This window comes from Aotus nancymaae, unplaced genomic scaffold (genome assembly GCF_030222135.1).
Source record: "Aotus nancymaae isolate 86718 unplaced genomic scaffold, 86718_ANA_hifiasm-v0.15.2.pri h1tg000073l, whole genome shotgun sequence".
NCBI lineage: Eukaryota > Metazoa > Chordata > Mammalia > Primates > Aotidae > Aotus > Aotus nancymaae.
Window position 1 is genome coordinate 1,707,610 of NW_026988488.1, and position 16,231 is coordinate 1,723,840.

Sequence of the window (16,231 nt, forward strand, 5' to 3'; positions counted from 1 at the left end):
TGGAAAGGTTCCTAAATCTCGATTCTTGACTTCAGTGTGACCACAGGCCCAACATCATGTATAACCTGCCAAGGCTTGGGGCTTGTACCCTCTGAAGCAATGACTTCAGCTCTATGTTGGCCCCTTTTAGCCACAAATGGGATGCAGGGTACCAAGTCCTAAGACAACACAAAGCAGCAAGGCCCTGGGCCTGGCCCATGAAACCATTTTTTCCTCCTAGGCCTCCAGGCATGTGATAGGAGGGGCCGCTGTGAAGACCTCTGACATGCCCTGGAGACATTTTCCTCATTGTCTCGGTAATTAACATTTGGTTCCTTGTTACTTATGAAAGTTTCTGAAGCTAACTTCAATTTCTCCCCCACAAAATGGGTTTTTCTTTTCTACTGCATCACCACCCTGCAAATTATCTGAACTTTTACGCTCTGCTTCCCTTTTAAACATAAGTTCTAATTCTAAACCATATCTTTGTGAATTAATAAAACTGAATGCTTTTAAGGTCACCAAAGTCACATCATGAATGCTTTGCTCCTTAGAAATTTCTTCCACCAAATATCCTAAATCATCTATCTCCAGTTCAAAGTTCCACAGATCTTTAGGACAGGGGCAAAATGCTGCCAGTCTCTTTGCTAAAGCATAGCAAAAATCACCTTTGCTCTAGTTCTCAGTAAGTTCCTCATCTCCATCTGAGACCCCCTCAGCATGGACTTTTTGGTCAAAACCATTCAACAAATCTCTAGGAAGCTCCAAACCTTCCCATATCTTTCAGTCTTCTTCTGAGCCCTCCAAACTGTTCCAACCTCTGCCCATTACTCAGTTCCAAAGTCACTTCCATATTTTGAGGTTAATAGCAGTACCCCATTCTACTGGTACTAATTCACTTTATTAGTCCATTTTCATACTGCTATGAAGAAATACCTGATACTGGGTAATTTATAAAGAAAAAGAGGTCTGATGGACTCATAGTTCCACATGGGTGGGGAGGCCTCACCATCATGGCAGGAGGTGAAGGAGAAGGAAAGGCACATCTTACATGGTCACAGACAAGAGAGCTTGTGCAGGGCAATTGCCCTTTATAAAACCATCAGATCTTGTGAAAACTCACTCACTATCATGAGAACAGCATGAGAGTAACTGCCCCCATGATTTGATTACCTTCCACGAGGTCCCTCCCATGACACGTAGGGATTATGGGAACTACAATTCCAGAGCCAAACCATATAACCATCCATCTAGTTTCACAAAAGAACTGTCACTAGTAGGAATCATAGGAGGACTAGGTATGTCAAGTCTTTATGATCCTTCACAAGATTGATGGCAGCATTTTTACTATTAGCAACATCTATCAGTCTTTGGCTCAGAGCCCAAAACTGAGTACAGGCCCTTAGATTTTCCATTTCTACAATCACAGGCATGTAGTTCAACTAAGCATGACAATGACTGCAGGTTATCTCACAAAAACACCATTCTTCCCTTCTTCCTCTGTATTAGAAACCCCACCCCCAATTTTTAGGTGTACACATTGCTACCTAGTTTATATGACTGCATTTCCTAGCTTCCCTTGCAGCTAGCAGCAGCCATGTGACTCAGTTCTTCAATGAGACATAATTAGAAGTATGAAATAGGACTTCTGAGAAGACTTCTTAAAAAGAAGGGGTCAAGAACTTTTCCTTCTCTTTTCCCTTCCCAAATTATGAATGTTAATAGTAGATTTCCTTAAGCTTTAGCACTCCTCTTGGACCATGAATAATGGAAGCCAAATGCCATGGATGATAGAGAAGAAAAGTCTCTAAAGACTTCCTGAAGCTGCCATACTGTCCAGGTATGCCTATCTCCTGATTTTGTATGTGAAAAAATAAAACCTGTGTGTTTTAAGTCAGTATAGATATACTTCTGTTATGCATAGCTGAGTAAAATAAAATCAGCTGTTAAACTTTGCAGTTGGTCATTCCATCTTGCCTATGTAGAGATTGCCACTGAGTCATAAATGACTCTTACACATGCTGTATGGCAGTTGGCATGAAATTGGTCCACAATTCCATATTCTTCTCCAAAGTGGTGACATATCAAAGATGGGGCAATGGGAGCAGACAACCCTTAGTGCAGGCAATAAAAGAGTACACTAGCTATAGATAATTTTTTTAAAGACTAAAAGTCAAAGTGTATTCTATCACCAAGCACCAGCAATTTTAAACAATGTTAGCACAATGAATCATCTGTGTGCTAAAAAAAAAAAAAAAATTTCCTTCCTTAAAAAAATAAAAAAAAAATCTTTGGTTGGTCAAAGTTCAAAACAATTGTTGTGGTTACTATTGACTTTTAATAATGTATATGAAGTTTGAAATTAGCATATTTTTATTTATCCTTTAATTGACATTTTATTATTCATGGAAGTTGACTCAGAGAACTCCCAGTTATATCGTTGGCCCCTGACACACACAGTGTTAACTACAAGTGCTCATTCAGCTCATCTCAGTTTGTAAAGGTTCAAAATCATTCAAGATAGCTTTGGGTCAGTTTTGTGTCTGTAATCCCTCTGGTAATATATGTTCCAGCATTTATACAGTAGGTTGAAAGTAAACAATAATAGCCCAGTGATTATAAAAAGAAACAGAATATGGGTAACTTCAATTCTGTCATTCTGTGTGACCAATTGTAGTTTTATGTGTGTTTAAAATCTAAAACAGTGAAACAATGAAAATTGAAAGGTGTAATACTTCTGTTTAGTGAGTGCACATTGTAGTTTATATATGAGATAAATTTTGAATATCTTTATGATTAAAATGTATCGTTTTCCTTGGTAATTGAAAATTAAAGAACAGATCAATAAAATAATAGTACTGATAATTACTGAAATTTTTTCATATAGAAGAGTATTAAAAATGATCCACTCCAGATATTACAGATAAACAGCAGGTATACCACAACCCCAAAGTACTAATAATACACTTAATCTTCTTCTCCAGAATCCCGGAAAGCAGGGTACTAATTTACTGGTAATCCACATAGAATCAAGTCTCAATTAGCTACCATGGTCAGAAGTCCAAAAGCACATCACTTGATCATTGACTTGGATATGAAATGCCCCTTCCATGTATATACCCACTCTATGTTATTTTTATATCCACTCTTAGCATTCTGAGGTTACAAGAAGTTGATAAGAAAGGAGAAAGACAAGTATTATCTATAGACAATGATGTCAGTCATTTCACATAGATTATCTCCACCATTCTCACCCTGATCAAAGCAACCATCACTTCTAACTTGGGCTTCCTCACAGTTCTCATCCTTGTCCCACTACAGTTTATTCTTTTGTTAAAATATAAGTCAGATCATGTCTCTCATCTGTAAAAATTCTTTCAATGGCTCCCCATCTCACTCAGAATAATGGCGTATAAAAGTGGCTTTCTGTTTTCTCTCTGATTTCATCTATCCTTCTTGCACTTACTAATTCTTTATCCCAAGGACATTGGCCTCCTTGCTGTTCTTTAAACAAACCAGTTGTGTTCTTTCTGGATGTTCCTCATGCCTAAAATCCTCTTATCCTAAACATATACACAGAGCTTGTTCCTGCACTTCCTTCACATCTTTGTTCAAATGTCCCTTAACTAGTGAGGCTTTGATGGATCTTATATACCATCCAACTTCCTATGTCTCTCTATTCTCTTAACAGGTTTTATTTATTTTTTCCTAGTGATTAGCATCTTCTGATATAGTGTATATTAATTTCTGTTATGGTTTAATGAACCTCCCAACCCCTAGAATATAAGCTTCATGAAAGTGAGGAATTTGGGTTTTTTTCCATTGTGATCTCCCCTGCACTTAGATCAATGCCAATTCATAGTAGATCCTCTACATTTTGTTGAATAAATTAATGACCTAATAGTACCTATTAAAAAAAGGCACTGTATCCCCATTTTATGTTAGAGAATACTGAGGATAAAGTAGGTTTGACAATTGGTAATAGTTTCAAGACTGAGAAATGTAAAAGCCAGGCACTAAACCTCATATTTGTTACTCTGAGAATAGTGTTATTTCTACTTTAGGTATACTGGCTAACCCAGCACAAACTGGCATTGCAGGCAGAAGCCATGAATAAATAATTTACCATCCAATGTGAACTCACATCCTCAATCTATGAGACAGATTTTATTCTGTAAAATCTCAAAAAATACTTTATGTTCAAGGACCTTGATTTGCATGTAACACTTGAAATAAGTTACTATAGTCAAATGTTCTAAAAAGAAATTTCACTGTTATAAAATGTTCAGTTTGTACTTCAGGCACCTTGCAAACGAAAGAACAAGGAGCAAAGATCTTTCAACTAGCCACATTATAAAATGGTGGCTAGATACCCAATCCCTATTTGTTCGTAATGCGCCACTAGTTAAATTTTATACAACATATACTTCTAGGAATCTGAAAATCTAAGGCCTGAAAGGAATTTTGGTGATTATTAACATCCGCATTTAATAGGTAAGAAATCTGAGGTCCAAAGGATTTCTATTAGTGACAAGACCAAAATTTAGAGGTTCCCTGCCTCCCAAGCAAGAATAAAGTTTACTACTCCCATCTTTTGAATTCTGGTAAACAGCTAAATAAATGCTGTCATCATATAATATTCACTGCCTCAGTCCTCTAAGAATATCGAGATTTTTCCCCCATCAACCAATCCTTAATTACACAGTCTCCACAAGATGTCTACCACCCTTTTCTCTCTCATACACAATTGGCAAAACTTCAAATTTCTCCATTAATTTAACCTGTTGTCAGTGGTGGCTCTGGGCCCCTATACTTCAATATATTTGGAAGAGGAAGGAAGTCTCACCCTGACCCAGTTGCCAGAAATGCCAGGACTGGCATGGGTTTTTTTCAGGTAAATTTCATGGCACTAGATCATCCCGAAGAAAGTCCTTTCCCAAGATCATGACTCTGTTCCTTTCTGCCTCTCTCAGCACCATTTGAACAGATGATTGGTGGAGCAGTGGGGGAGGTCTGTGATAGGAGACTCAAGTGCTAGACTCAGCTTTGCCTCCAAGGAGTTTGTGGCCCTGGGCAAGTCTGTCCCACTCTCTGGATCCCAGCTTTACTGGTTGGACAGCAAGGACTCTACGGTGTTTACCTGCTCTAATCTTTTCTGGTTCCACAAACATTTGATGTAGCTTTAATGAAACCTCAGGGAAGTAGGGGAGGTCGGGAAGAAGGGTCTCCTGAAGCCCCGGCACATAGGCATATAAACTGGATGCCATTAAGAACCACTGAAACAGAGATCGAATGAAACTCTGAGGAAGAGAAGAGGTCAGCTCCTCTGAATATAGTCCTAGCCCACATCAGATTCCTTCCTCCCTTTTACAATGAAAGCAAAAAAGGAGTTAAATATCAATTTTTTGCCCAGCCACTTCAGGCTACTTTCTTTCATCTGCGGGTTATGGGTGGCAGTGCAGAAGTGTGGGCTGTATTGCCATCAGTGTCTGCTGACCCAACCTAACTGTCTTCTAAGACCCTTTTGCCCATGCCTCCCAGCTGAGGACAAAGTCATGGTGGCCTCCCACTCCCCAGAGTCCTTAACCAGGCTTAAACTGCCCCTGGCTAAGTCAGAGAGGCATCAGAATGCAGCCACCACTTCCTCTGCAAAAGGAAGTCATTCCAAGGTCTCCAGGTGGAGAAGCGAACACCATGGCATAAAATGAACTGTTGGAGGACTATACTAAACACACAAGCACACACTCCCTGGGAGAGAGAGAAGAGCTCTGTAAACTGACTGTGGCCCAAATCCATTTCCAGAATGTGGGTTTCTGCAGCTGTCTCTCCTTGACAAAGACCCAAGTGTGGACAGGGTGACCCCAGCCCAGGCAAGGAAGGACTTCAGGGCTCCCTCAGGCAGCTTTCTGAGAGCAGAGAATGGCTCTCTGTCCCTCATGCCCTGGCGTTGACCAGGGGAAGGAGTTGCAGGAAACCTAGTTGTGGGCGGGGGGAGTCATGCAGCTCTCCTATAAGACCCCTTCCACATTCCCAGGCTTTGTGACCGTCCCCTTCCCCCCACAACCCTGTGCCAGCTTGTCAGTCTCCTGCGAGCTTCACTGCTTCCAGAGAAGCACTCTGCCATCCCCCTTTCCTCTCTGGCTTCCCAGGTGACCCCTGGGATGTTCCTGGGCACATCATCTGGCCCCTACCCCTATTCCACCTTAATCTCGGATAGAAAAGTGGAGGGAGATGGGAGGGGGGTTCCTGGGCAGGCAGGCAAGCAGGGACTCCTAAAATGGCCACAGCAGCTCACTGGTGTCTCAAGGACGGCGGCTAGGGCGGTGGGCAGAGGCCAGGGGGCTCACTGTGTTGCGGCTCCTTGGAGGAACGGGAGGTGGGGCTGGGGGGAGAGGCTCAAGCAAGGGAAGCCGAGGCTGCAAGCACTCACCATTCCCGATCCGCCCCTTATCCACTGCATGGTGCTCGCGAAGTCCGGCTTCTCTGAGGCCCCGTAGCTGGCGAGAGTTGTCGCGGGCTGACTACGAGGGCTGGGTTGAAGCAAGCGAGAGCCCCAGCGCCCCCTCCGCCTCCCCTCCTCCACAGCCCTACAGCCCAATCCCCTCCGCCCCGGACCTCGCCTTCAGTCAGGTTGTTCCATGCCAAACGGCAGGCTCTGTCTCTCCGCCCTGCTGCTCCTAGAGGTCTTGGCAGGGAGAGGTGCGAGTGTGGGGGGGGTCCCAATGGGCTGCCTTTGTCCCCCACCAAGGCTTGAGAACTGTGGGGGTGGGGTGCTGGGAGAGGATGAGGGCGAATAACCTCCGCCCGCCCAGGAGAAAGCAGCTGCTACCTCTGCCTGCCGCCCGCTGTGCTGGAGTTAGATGCTGTTTATTGTGGGGCTTCCCAATTGTGTCGAGTCAGCGGAAAGTCGTCTCCAAAGTTACCAGAGGTGTTTGACCAATCTCCAGAATAATAAGATTCTGCCCCAGTGGAGCTATGCCAGCGCTCTCCTGCCTCCCTCCCCCACCTTCCCTCTGCATTCTCCACTGGGGTCTTCTCTCTTTGTGTACTCTCTTAGGGCTTTCATCTGCATTACTTTCATTTCTTAGAACAACCCTGTAGAGGCAGGCATTAGTATCTCCATTTTACAGATAAATAAATGAAGGTTTGGAAGAGGGAAGGGGCATAAGTTCACAAAAAAAAAAAAAAAAAAAGAAAGAAAGAAAAGAGAAAAGAGAAGAAAAGAAAAAGGCTCTTCAGCTTTCCAAACCTCTCTCAGCTATCTCCCCCTCTCATATGCACACCACTTCAGGCTTCTTCACACCCTCAGGAAAACGAAAGGTAGCTTGTTGATGGACGAATTTTCCATTTGCTTATTTTGCTGAGAATGAGTTTAATGTACATCAGCAAAACAGGCAAACGGAGAAACCGCCCACCTCTTTATGATTCCCCCAACTCTGGGTAACACAACACAGGCTGGTACCTTTGCTTAGGCTAAAAATTGACTTTGTCAGTCACACTGACATCTGTTATTATCCCTTATAATCCTTACAGTAACTCTATGAGGTGGACACAATAGGGATTCTTAATTGCCCCTGCCCCCTTACAGACTTGAACATTGAAGCCCAGAGATTGAAAGACATCTGCTCGAAGTAGCACAGCCAAACAAGGCAAGATTCCAAGGCTCCTGACTAGAAGAGCAGGTCAGGCAAAGACGGAATTGCAAAAACAGAGATTGCAACCAAAATAAAAGGAGTTAAAGTATGATATTAGAAAGAAGTTCCTGGAGGTAATTGGCATGAAGACATCACTGCCCTGTTACACATACAACTTTATTTGTCCTTTTTAGCACCTTCTGCACTTAATCCAAGCCATTATTTTGTCCAGACAGAGCTGGCCAAAGATAGAAGCAGTACCTTAATGAGCACCCCATCATGGGAGGTGTACAAGCAGAAGCTGAATTACCCTTTGGCAAGGGATTCCTGAATCAAATGGGAGGTTTCCTGGGATGACCTTTCAACATCCTCTCAAGTCTGATAATCCAGGCATCAGTGACTCCACAATATTCTCTCACTTGCCCACGTCTGGGCCTTCTCTCATGCTGAGTATGAGAGTTGGATGCTCCTCCCCTGCCAACCAGCCCATTCAAACTGTCATGAGTGTTTAAGATCTGGCACCAGGCATAGCACCTTTAGAAAGCTTTCCAGGAATACCTCCAGGCCCTGATTTTATCATCTTTCATTTGAATCTTATAGCACTATGATTTTGCTCTCTCAATTAAAAACAATATTTTTACTTCCTGGTTGTTACAGGCTGAATTGTTTCCCCCTGCCAAAAAAAATTCATATGTTGAAGTCCTTCCCAGTATCTCAGAATCTGACGACTCAGGAAGAAGACAGCCATCTACAAAGCAAGCCAATGAGAGCGGCCTCAGAAGAAACCAAACACGCTGATACTTTGTTCTCAGACTTCTGGCCTCCAAGACTACAAGAAAATAAACTTATGTTGTTTAAGCCACTCTGTCTGTGGTACTTTGTTATGGCAGCCCTAGTGAAATAATACAATGGTCATATGAACAGTTTACTATTCCCTTTCACTTAGATGGAATTATGTTTTCTTGAAGCAGTGACAATGAATTACTCATTTTGGTATCTTCTACAACAGTGACTGGCACATAGTAAATACCCAATAAAAACTTTGAATTTTTTGGTGGATGCATTCATTCAACATTATTATTTAGTCCCTATGTGTCAGGCATTGTGATAGATGCTCAGGATACAAGACAAAGTTCCTCATAGACTTTACAATCTATTTGGAGAAGAGAGACAATAAATAAGTAAACAAGCAAGATATTTATAGATTGTGATATGTGCTCTGAAGGATATAAACCAATTTGTGTGATGTGAGTAGCCCTGGAATTGTAGAAAGTATCTAAATCGATCAAGGTCCAATCAGGAAAACAAAAACCACCCTAGGTCTTTTAAACTGAGAGCATTTAAGATATCACACCTGCAGAGCTAAGAGCCCAAACAGAGGATGGGGCAGCAACCTAGCATTTAACAAACACAGAAAGCTGCTACCACTCGTAGGGATGGATGGATAACAGGTGAGGCCATACAGAAGCCAAAATCACCGGTTGGACAGCCTATGAGAAGCAGGTGCCATAAATGGAGGAGTTGTTCAAGAGGAGCTAGATCCATGGAGGAATACAGATACCACCAGAAAACACCTCTTTGATACAGGAGGTGGGAGAAATACCCTGGGTTCTCCCTTCCTCCTAGCCACAAATCTCCTGTATGTGTCTCCCACTGGATAAAAGAAGTGAGAAAGCAAGGAAATCTAAGAAATATAATTTTCAGAAGAGTGGAGAATGGATCTGAACACAAACAGGCCAGTGTTAATAGACTAGGGATTCCTGCAAAAAACAGGTGCCTAGAAACTCCTGCAAAAAACAGGTGTTGATCCCAGAGGTATAATTAGATGTTGTTGAATCCAGTCATTATGTTTTGAGCACCTATTTGCCTAGAACCATATGAGTAGTTAGAGGAGATATAATGTAGTTGGTAGGGCATAATCTCTTATGTCAGAACAACTTGGATTAGATTCAGTTATTGGCTTTGCCACTTGGGCAGATTATTCAATGTTCTGTGCCCTGAGAGTTTCTTTATCTGTGAATAGGGCTAACAAGGTTGTTACAAAGATTTGATACATTTGTCCAAGGAAAGTACTTAGCACAGGACCTTGAAGCCAGTAAGCACTCAGGATAGGACAATAGAAATCTGGGAAAGGGGTTTCCACAATCTCTGTGTTCACTCTCTTGAAGTCCTGTTATCTCCCAGAAGCCTATTTGGTACCTAGCCAGGCACCAGCTCTCCATTCTGGTGGAGAGTCATGAGCAAAATGAAGACAAAGACAGTCATATCCCAGCATATCTGTGACTCAGGTTCTTCAGTCATAGAGCCATGAGCAAATGAAGAGAAAGACAGTCATATCCCAGCGTATCTGTGACTCAGGTTCTTCAGTCATACAATGAACACACTAATTGTGTACCTAAGAGTGTTAAAGAATCACTGATCCATACATATCAGAGTCGGCCTTAATAATTGTAAAGATTATTTCCTCCAACAGTCTCATTTTACTGCTGAGAAGATATAGCCCCAGGGAATGGAAGGAACTCCCAAAGTCACTAAGTAAGTGAGTGGCTAAGCTGGGATAAAAACTCAAACCCTTGATTCTCCACAGTGTGTGGAGTGCAGTAGTGAAAAAGGGTAAACACTGAAAGCACACAACTTCTCTACTTTTAAAAATTGGAGGGCTAAGACTAACATGTATATTATAAACTCTTATCTTTACAAAGCAATATTTAGTTCATATGTTACTATCTATATTTACTCATTCATAAACTCAATAAACATGTGTGCCTACAATGTGCCAGGTACAGTGTGTTAAGCACTGATGTCATAGCAGTAAACAAGATGGACAGAGTTCATGCTCTCATTTCTATTCAATAAACAAGTAAATCTGGTAAGTAAATGTGCTAATACAGATGGATATAAGTGCTATAAAAGAAAGAAAGTGAAGGGATAGAGTAACTGTGGGGTAGAAAAGGGAGTTTAGATAAGGAAGTCTTCTCCAGGGAAAAGGCATTTAAATTGAGGCCTAAAGGCTTAAGGCGAGCCAGCCATGTAAGAGGTAGGGGGAAAGTATTCTAGGCACAGAACACAGAAAGTACAGAAGTCCAAAGGATTGAACTGGCAAGTAGTATCACAGGAATTAGAAGCGCAATGAGGCTGAAACCTAGAGAGAAAGAGGAAGAGTGATAGGAGGCAAATTTGGCAGAAGCCAGGTCATATAAAGCCTTGAAGATCATAGTAAGATAATCTGGATTTATTCTATGAACTACAGGGAGATAGAGGTGGGAACTGAGGGATTTTTAAGCAGGAGAATTAATTGAACCAATTTACATTATTTAAAGACAACTCAGCCTGCTATGTGGTAAATAGATTGAAAAGGGACAAAAGGTAGGAACTATTGTAGTAATACAGCATAAAGATGATGGTGAGTTGAACTGGAAGAACAGTAAAGATGATGGATAGAGGTAAAAAAAATTGAGATATATTTTAGAGGTAGAAATAACAGAGCTTGATGATGGATTGGATATGGAGTGTGAGGGGAAAAAAAATAATGAAAATCCAGATAAATTTAGGTTTTTGTTTTGCAATACTGGGTAGATGGTGGCACTTTGGCTAATGTGGGGAGACTGGCATAGGCTCAGGTTTGAATAGGGACAAAAAATTAAGACTTCCACTTGGATATATTGACAGTGAGCTGCCCAGTAGTCATATTATTAGAGGAGATGTCAGGAAGACAATTAGATATGAAAGCCTGGCACTCAAGAGAGATGCTCTGGCTGGACATATACATTTTGGAGTCTTCCTCGTACTGATGGTATTTAAAGTCCCATGACAAGAAGTAATCATCTAGGAGAGAACGTACATTATAAAAAGGGCCCTGGATGAGTCATGAGACTCTTAACAATTAAATAAAAGTTACATAGAGAAGGAGAAAATTATCTATGGACACTGAGAAGCAGTAAGGTAAAAATAAAATGAGGAGAAATCATATTCAGGTGAATGTTTCAAGACTAGGTGTGTGAAATGTTGAGAAGTTAAATGATATGCCCATTGTACTGGCAACAAGGTTGGTAATTTTGACAAGATTAGCTTCACTAGCATGAGAATAAGAAAGATCGTATTGGAGGGGTAGAGGAGTGAATGAAGAGAATGAAGAATGAGTAATGGTAAAGAAGTAGAGACAGGCCGGGCGCGGTGGCTCAAGCCTGTAATCCCAGCACTTTGGGAGGCCGAGGCGGGTGGATCACGAGGTCAAGAGATCGAGACCATCCTGGTCAACATAGTGAAACCCCGTCTCTACTAATACAAAAAATTAGCTGGGCATGGTGGCGCGTGCCTGTAATCCCAGCTACTCAGGAGGCTGAGGCAGGAGAATTGCCTGAACCCAGGAGGCGGAGGTTGCGGTGAGCCGAGATCGCGCCATTGCACTCCAGACTGGGTATCAAGAGCGAAACTCCGTCTCAAAAAAAAAAAAAAAAAAAAAAAAAAAAAAAAAAAAAAGAAGTAGAGACAATGAGTGTAGACAACTCATTGAGTTCTTCTGTGAAGGAAATAAGACAAGACAATATTTGGGAGGGGATATGAGGTCTAGGAAGTCTTTTTTTTGTTTTAACATGCAAATAAGGGCACTCAATACAATGATGAAAATGAGAGTAAAGGCTTATCGCATAAGACTTTGCTAGCTGAAGCATGGTCAACAAACCAACAATATCATCATCACCTGGGTGCTTGTCAGAAATGCAGAACCTCAGGCCCTATCCCACACCTACTTACTCATAATCTGCATTTCAACTAGATCCTCCAATGTTCTGCATGTACATTAAAGTCTGAGAAGCACTAGTGTAAGATAGGGGATACCTGCAGGAGCAAAGTCCTTCAGAAAGTGAGAGGGGATGGGTTCCAGAGCAAAAAGGATTTGCCTTGATAGGAGCAGAGTCGCTTCCTGAACTCTAGCAGAAAAGAAGAGAAATGGGTAAATGTGCAGATGATGGTGAGCCTATAGATTTAGTGAATAAAAGGAAAGGAAATGCCCCTATAATGTTTTTAAAAATGTTCTCCTGTAATCCCAGCACTTTGGGAGGCCGAGGCGGGTGGATCACGAGGTCAAGAGATCGAGACCATCCTGGTCAACATGGTGAAACCCCGTCTCTACTAATACAAAAAATCAGCTGGGCATGGTGGCGCGTGCCTGTAATCCCAGCTACTCAGGAGGCTGAGGCAGGAGAATTGCCTGAACCCAGGAGGCGGAGGTTGTGGTGAGCCGAGATCGCGCCATTGCACTCCAGCCTGGGTATCAAGAGCGAAACTCCGTCTCAAAAAAAAAAAAAAAAAAAAAAAAAAAAAAAATGTTCTCCATGAAGCTGAGAGAGGATTATGAAGGGAGTTGTCAGTGGAGGTTACAGAAAGGAGAAGCAAATGTGAAATAGTTTTCTCAGCACAGTGGCTCTCCACCTTGGCTGCATATTGGAATTACCTGGGAAGCTTGAAAAACCATAGATGTCTAAATCCCACCTTCAGGGCTTATTATTTCATTGGAATGGGATAAAGCCTGGGCATCAGGATTTTAAAAATCTCCCTTAAAGATTCTAATGTGCAACTAAGGTTGAGAGACACTGTCTGAGAGGGAGTGGAAAAGTAAGCACATTAAGGACATATGGTAGGGTCTTTTAGGAAATGTTAAGTATCTACAAAAAAAAAAAAAACTAACTAAAAATCAGTATCACTTAGGAATAGGGGCACATGCAAAAAAATAAATGTTGAGTGCCTAATTCAACCTTGTGGTAAAGAAAAATAAATCAGCCCAACTGTAGCCATTATCTCTAGTCTATTTTGCTCTTCAGGCACAGGTATAGAGATGATAGGTGGTTGCGTGAAATCTGGAGGAGATTCGGATGCAAATACAATGGGAATAGAAATAGAAAATAGAGTTGCAAGCATGTGCAAGGAAGTGATCATAATAGTGGACTAAAGAATCTAAGCCTTGGGAGGCTGAGGTGGGTGGATCACGAGGTCAAGAGATCGAGACCATCCTGGTCAACAAGGTGAAACCCCGTCTCTACTAAAAATATTAAAAAAAAATTAGCTGGGCATGGTGGTGCGTGCCTGTAATCCCAGCTACTCGGGAAGCTGAGGCAGGAGAATTGCTTGAACCCAGGAGGCAGAGGTTGCAGTGAGCCGAGATCGCACCATTGCACTCCAGCCTGGGTAACAACAGCGAAACTCCGTCTCAAAAAAAAAAAAAAAGAATCTAAGCCAGACACAAGAAAGAAGAGGGCATGAAAAAAGGTGCTGGGTAATGGGTAAGGTCAATTGAATGGTAGGGCCAATGAACTGGAGATTCTGATGATGTGGAAGAATTGTTGGAAATGTATCAAAGTGAGCTGGAGTAACAGGACACAGTAGTCAGAGAGAAGATGCTTGAAACCAATCAAGATTGTGGAAGTAATCCAGTTGGTTACTGGTTATGACAAGATCTTTAGTGTTATCACAGAAGTGTTCTGGCTGAGTGAAGTGAAGAAAAAAGTTGTTAAGCATGAGGTCAAGGCTGAATAGGCCGCCTACAGGAATGTTGAGGTTATGCAGACAGAAGAAAGGATTAAGACAAGTGATGATTTAGAAGATAAAGTCTTCAATAAATGAGAAAGAACGTCCAGAAAGACAGTCTGTCAGCCAATAATTATGTATCAAGTGCCTACTATATGCCAAGGTCTGTCTAGGTGCTAGGTATACAGCAGTGAACAAGACAAACTAGGTCTCTATCCTCAAGGAGCTTACGTTCTAATGGACAGATTTAGACATTGAACCCAAAAACCGAAAATAAGGTAATATAATACTAAATAATTATTATAAAAATCATAAATATTGTAATAGCAGGTGACTGGTGGAGGGAGATAGTGCTTTACCTAGGCACCCAAAGAAGGCCCCTCTAAAAAAGTGACATCTGAATTGACAGTGCAATGGAATGATTAGAAGAAACCAGTCATTCAAAGTTTTGGGGAAAAAGCACTCCAAACAAGAAGGAACAACAAAGGTAAAAGTCCAGAGATGGAAATGAGGTTGCGATGCACAAGGGATGGCAGAAGGCCAATGTGGCAGAGTGTAGGAAATTATAATTAGTGATAGAAGATGATGTCAGGGACTCAGTCAGGGCCAGAATGTCAGGAAATGAAAGCAAAAGGAAGAGGTAGTGAGTGGCAGAGGCAGATGGCATGTCCTGCCAAGAAGCCAAGGGTTGTGAAGGCAGAGGGGAAGAAATGGGAAACATGATAGATGTTATCCTCAAATAAGCTAATATGAAATAATTTAAAGCAAGATGTTAGTGTAATGCGAAAAGTGCATATAGGTACATACGTAAATATAATCTTAGACTTTGAGAAGAAAAATCCAGCTGAATGAATTATCCAGATAATCTAGCCCCTTGATACCACTCAAAGTATGGGGCTTGGAACAGCAGCATCAACATCATCTGGGAGCTTACTAGGAATGCAGAATCCCAGATGTACCCCAGACCTACTGATTCAGCATGAACATTTTCATAAGCTCTCCAATGACTCATGTGCACATTAAAGTGTGAGAAGCTCAGCTCTAGACCAAACTCCCGTCATTTTGTTGGAGCCATTAAGGTAATTTTATTTGCTACCCCTCCCCAAACGGAAACATCTTTATCAATATTTGGAAGCACAATAGTGAGAGATGCTGAGGACAGGCAGAATTCCTGATTTAAAGAAAAAGATTTACTGGGCATATGGGTTCCTATCTCCTCTTTGGGAACATCAGCTAGGTAGGTATTCCCTTCAGAATACAATTCTTCATCCCTATGTTTTCCAAACACATCCCTGACACTGTAAACTTGTGATCCCCAGGAAAACTTGAAGCCAGCTCTTGAAGCAGATCAGGGAAGAGCAGGAAGTAGTCAAACCTGTCTTCCTTCAGACAACAGTCAAAGCCTGGGGACAGGATCAGATGCTACTCAATAGGCTGCTACAGAAAGCATCACCCTGGAAAGTAGAGGTCTTGGCCCAATAGTCTCCCCCAGACCACTTCAGCTTGATCACAGGGATCAGTCAAATGAAAGGCCTGTTCCTTCCACCAAGGTATGGACCCATTGGTAAGTCTTTAAGCTCTCCATGGGCTCTCTACTGTCAAATTTGTATAACTGAATTGACTCCAAGTTCACCTCTTCCTAACACCTGACTCTTTCCTCTTTACCTCCTTCTTATCTTTCTCTCATGCCATGCCTTCAGCCTCAAATAGCTTCCTGTCTACTAAATAATTTGCTCTCCCGTTCACTATTAATTTTGAGGACAAAGGCAGGAGCTGAAATAATGGCATGAGGAGTTTCAATTAGATGAGCACATTTAACTTACATCCAGACACACATGTTGGTTAAATCACTTAGATGGATTCAGGACCTGCAAATCTCACATACATTATGTATCTGTTCGAAGATTCTCTGAAAAGCTAAATTCACATATTAACGTCCAACCTTATGAAGTCCCATCACTGAAGGTAACCAAGCAGAGTCTAGAAAAGTACCTGCCAGAGATTCTGTAGAATGATTCTTCCATTCATAGAAGGCTGTACTAGAGAACCATGCAAAGAAGTTAGTGAGCCAAGAGAAGAGCACTGGACTAGGAGTT

The 16,231-nt window shown here is 41.8% G+C and overlaps 1 protein-coding gene across 4 annotated transcripts in view; it reads right to left on the minus strand.

Moving 5' to 3' along the window:
* ARHGEF9 (Cdc42 guanine nucleotide exchange factor 9) overlaps window positions 1-6,526 on the minus strand; it is a 174,482-nt gene extending 167,956 nt beyond the window's left edge. Inside the window, exon 1 of one of the 4 annotated variants that reach the window (XM_064367722.1) lies at window positions 6,410-6,520. In XM_064367722.1, the coding sequence (XP_064223792.1) occupies window positions 6,410-6,439 (30 nt within the window). In that variant the 5' untranslated portion in view covers window positions 6,440-6,520. Of the gene's footprint in view, window positions 1-6,409 lie in introns of all 4 variants that reach the window. The other 3 variants (XM_064367720.1, XM_064367718.1, XM_064367719.1) reach the window with 3 other exon arrangements.
* Window positions 6,527-16,231: the final 9,705 nt, after the last annotated feature.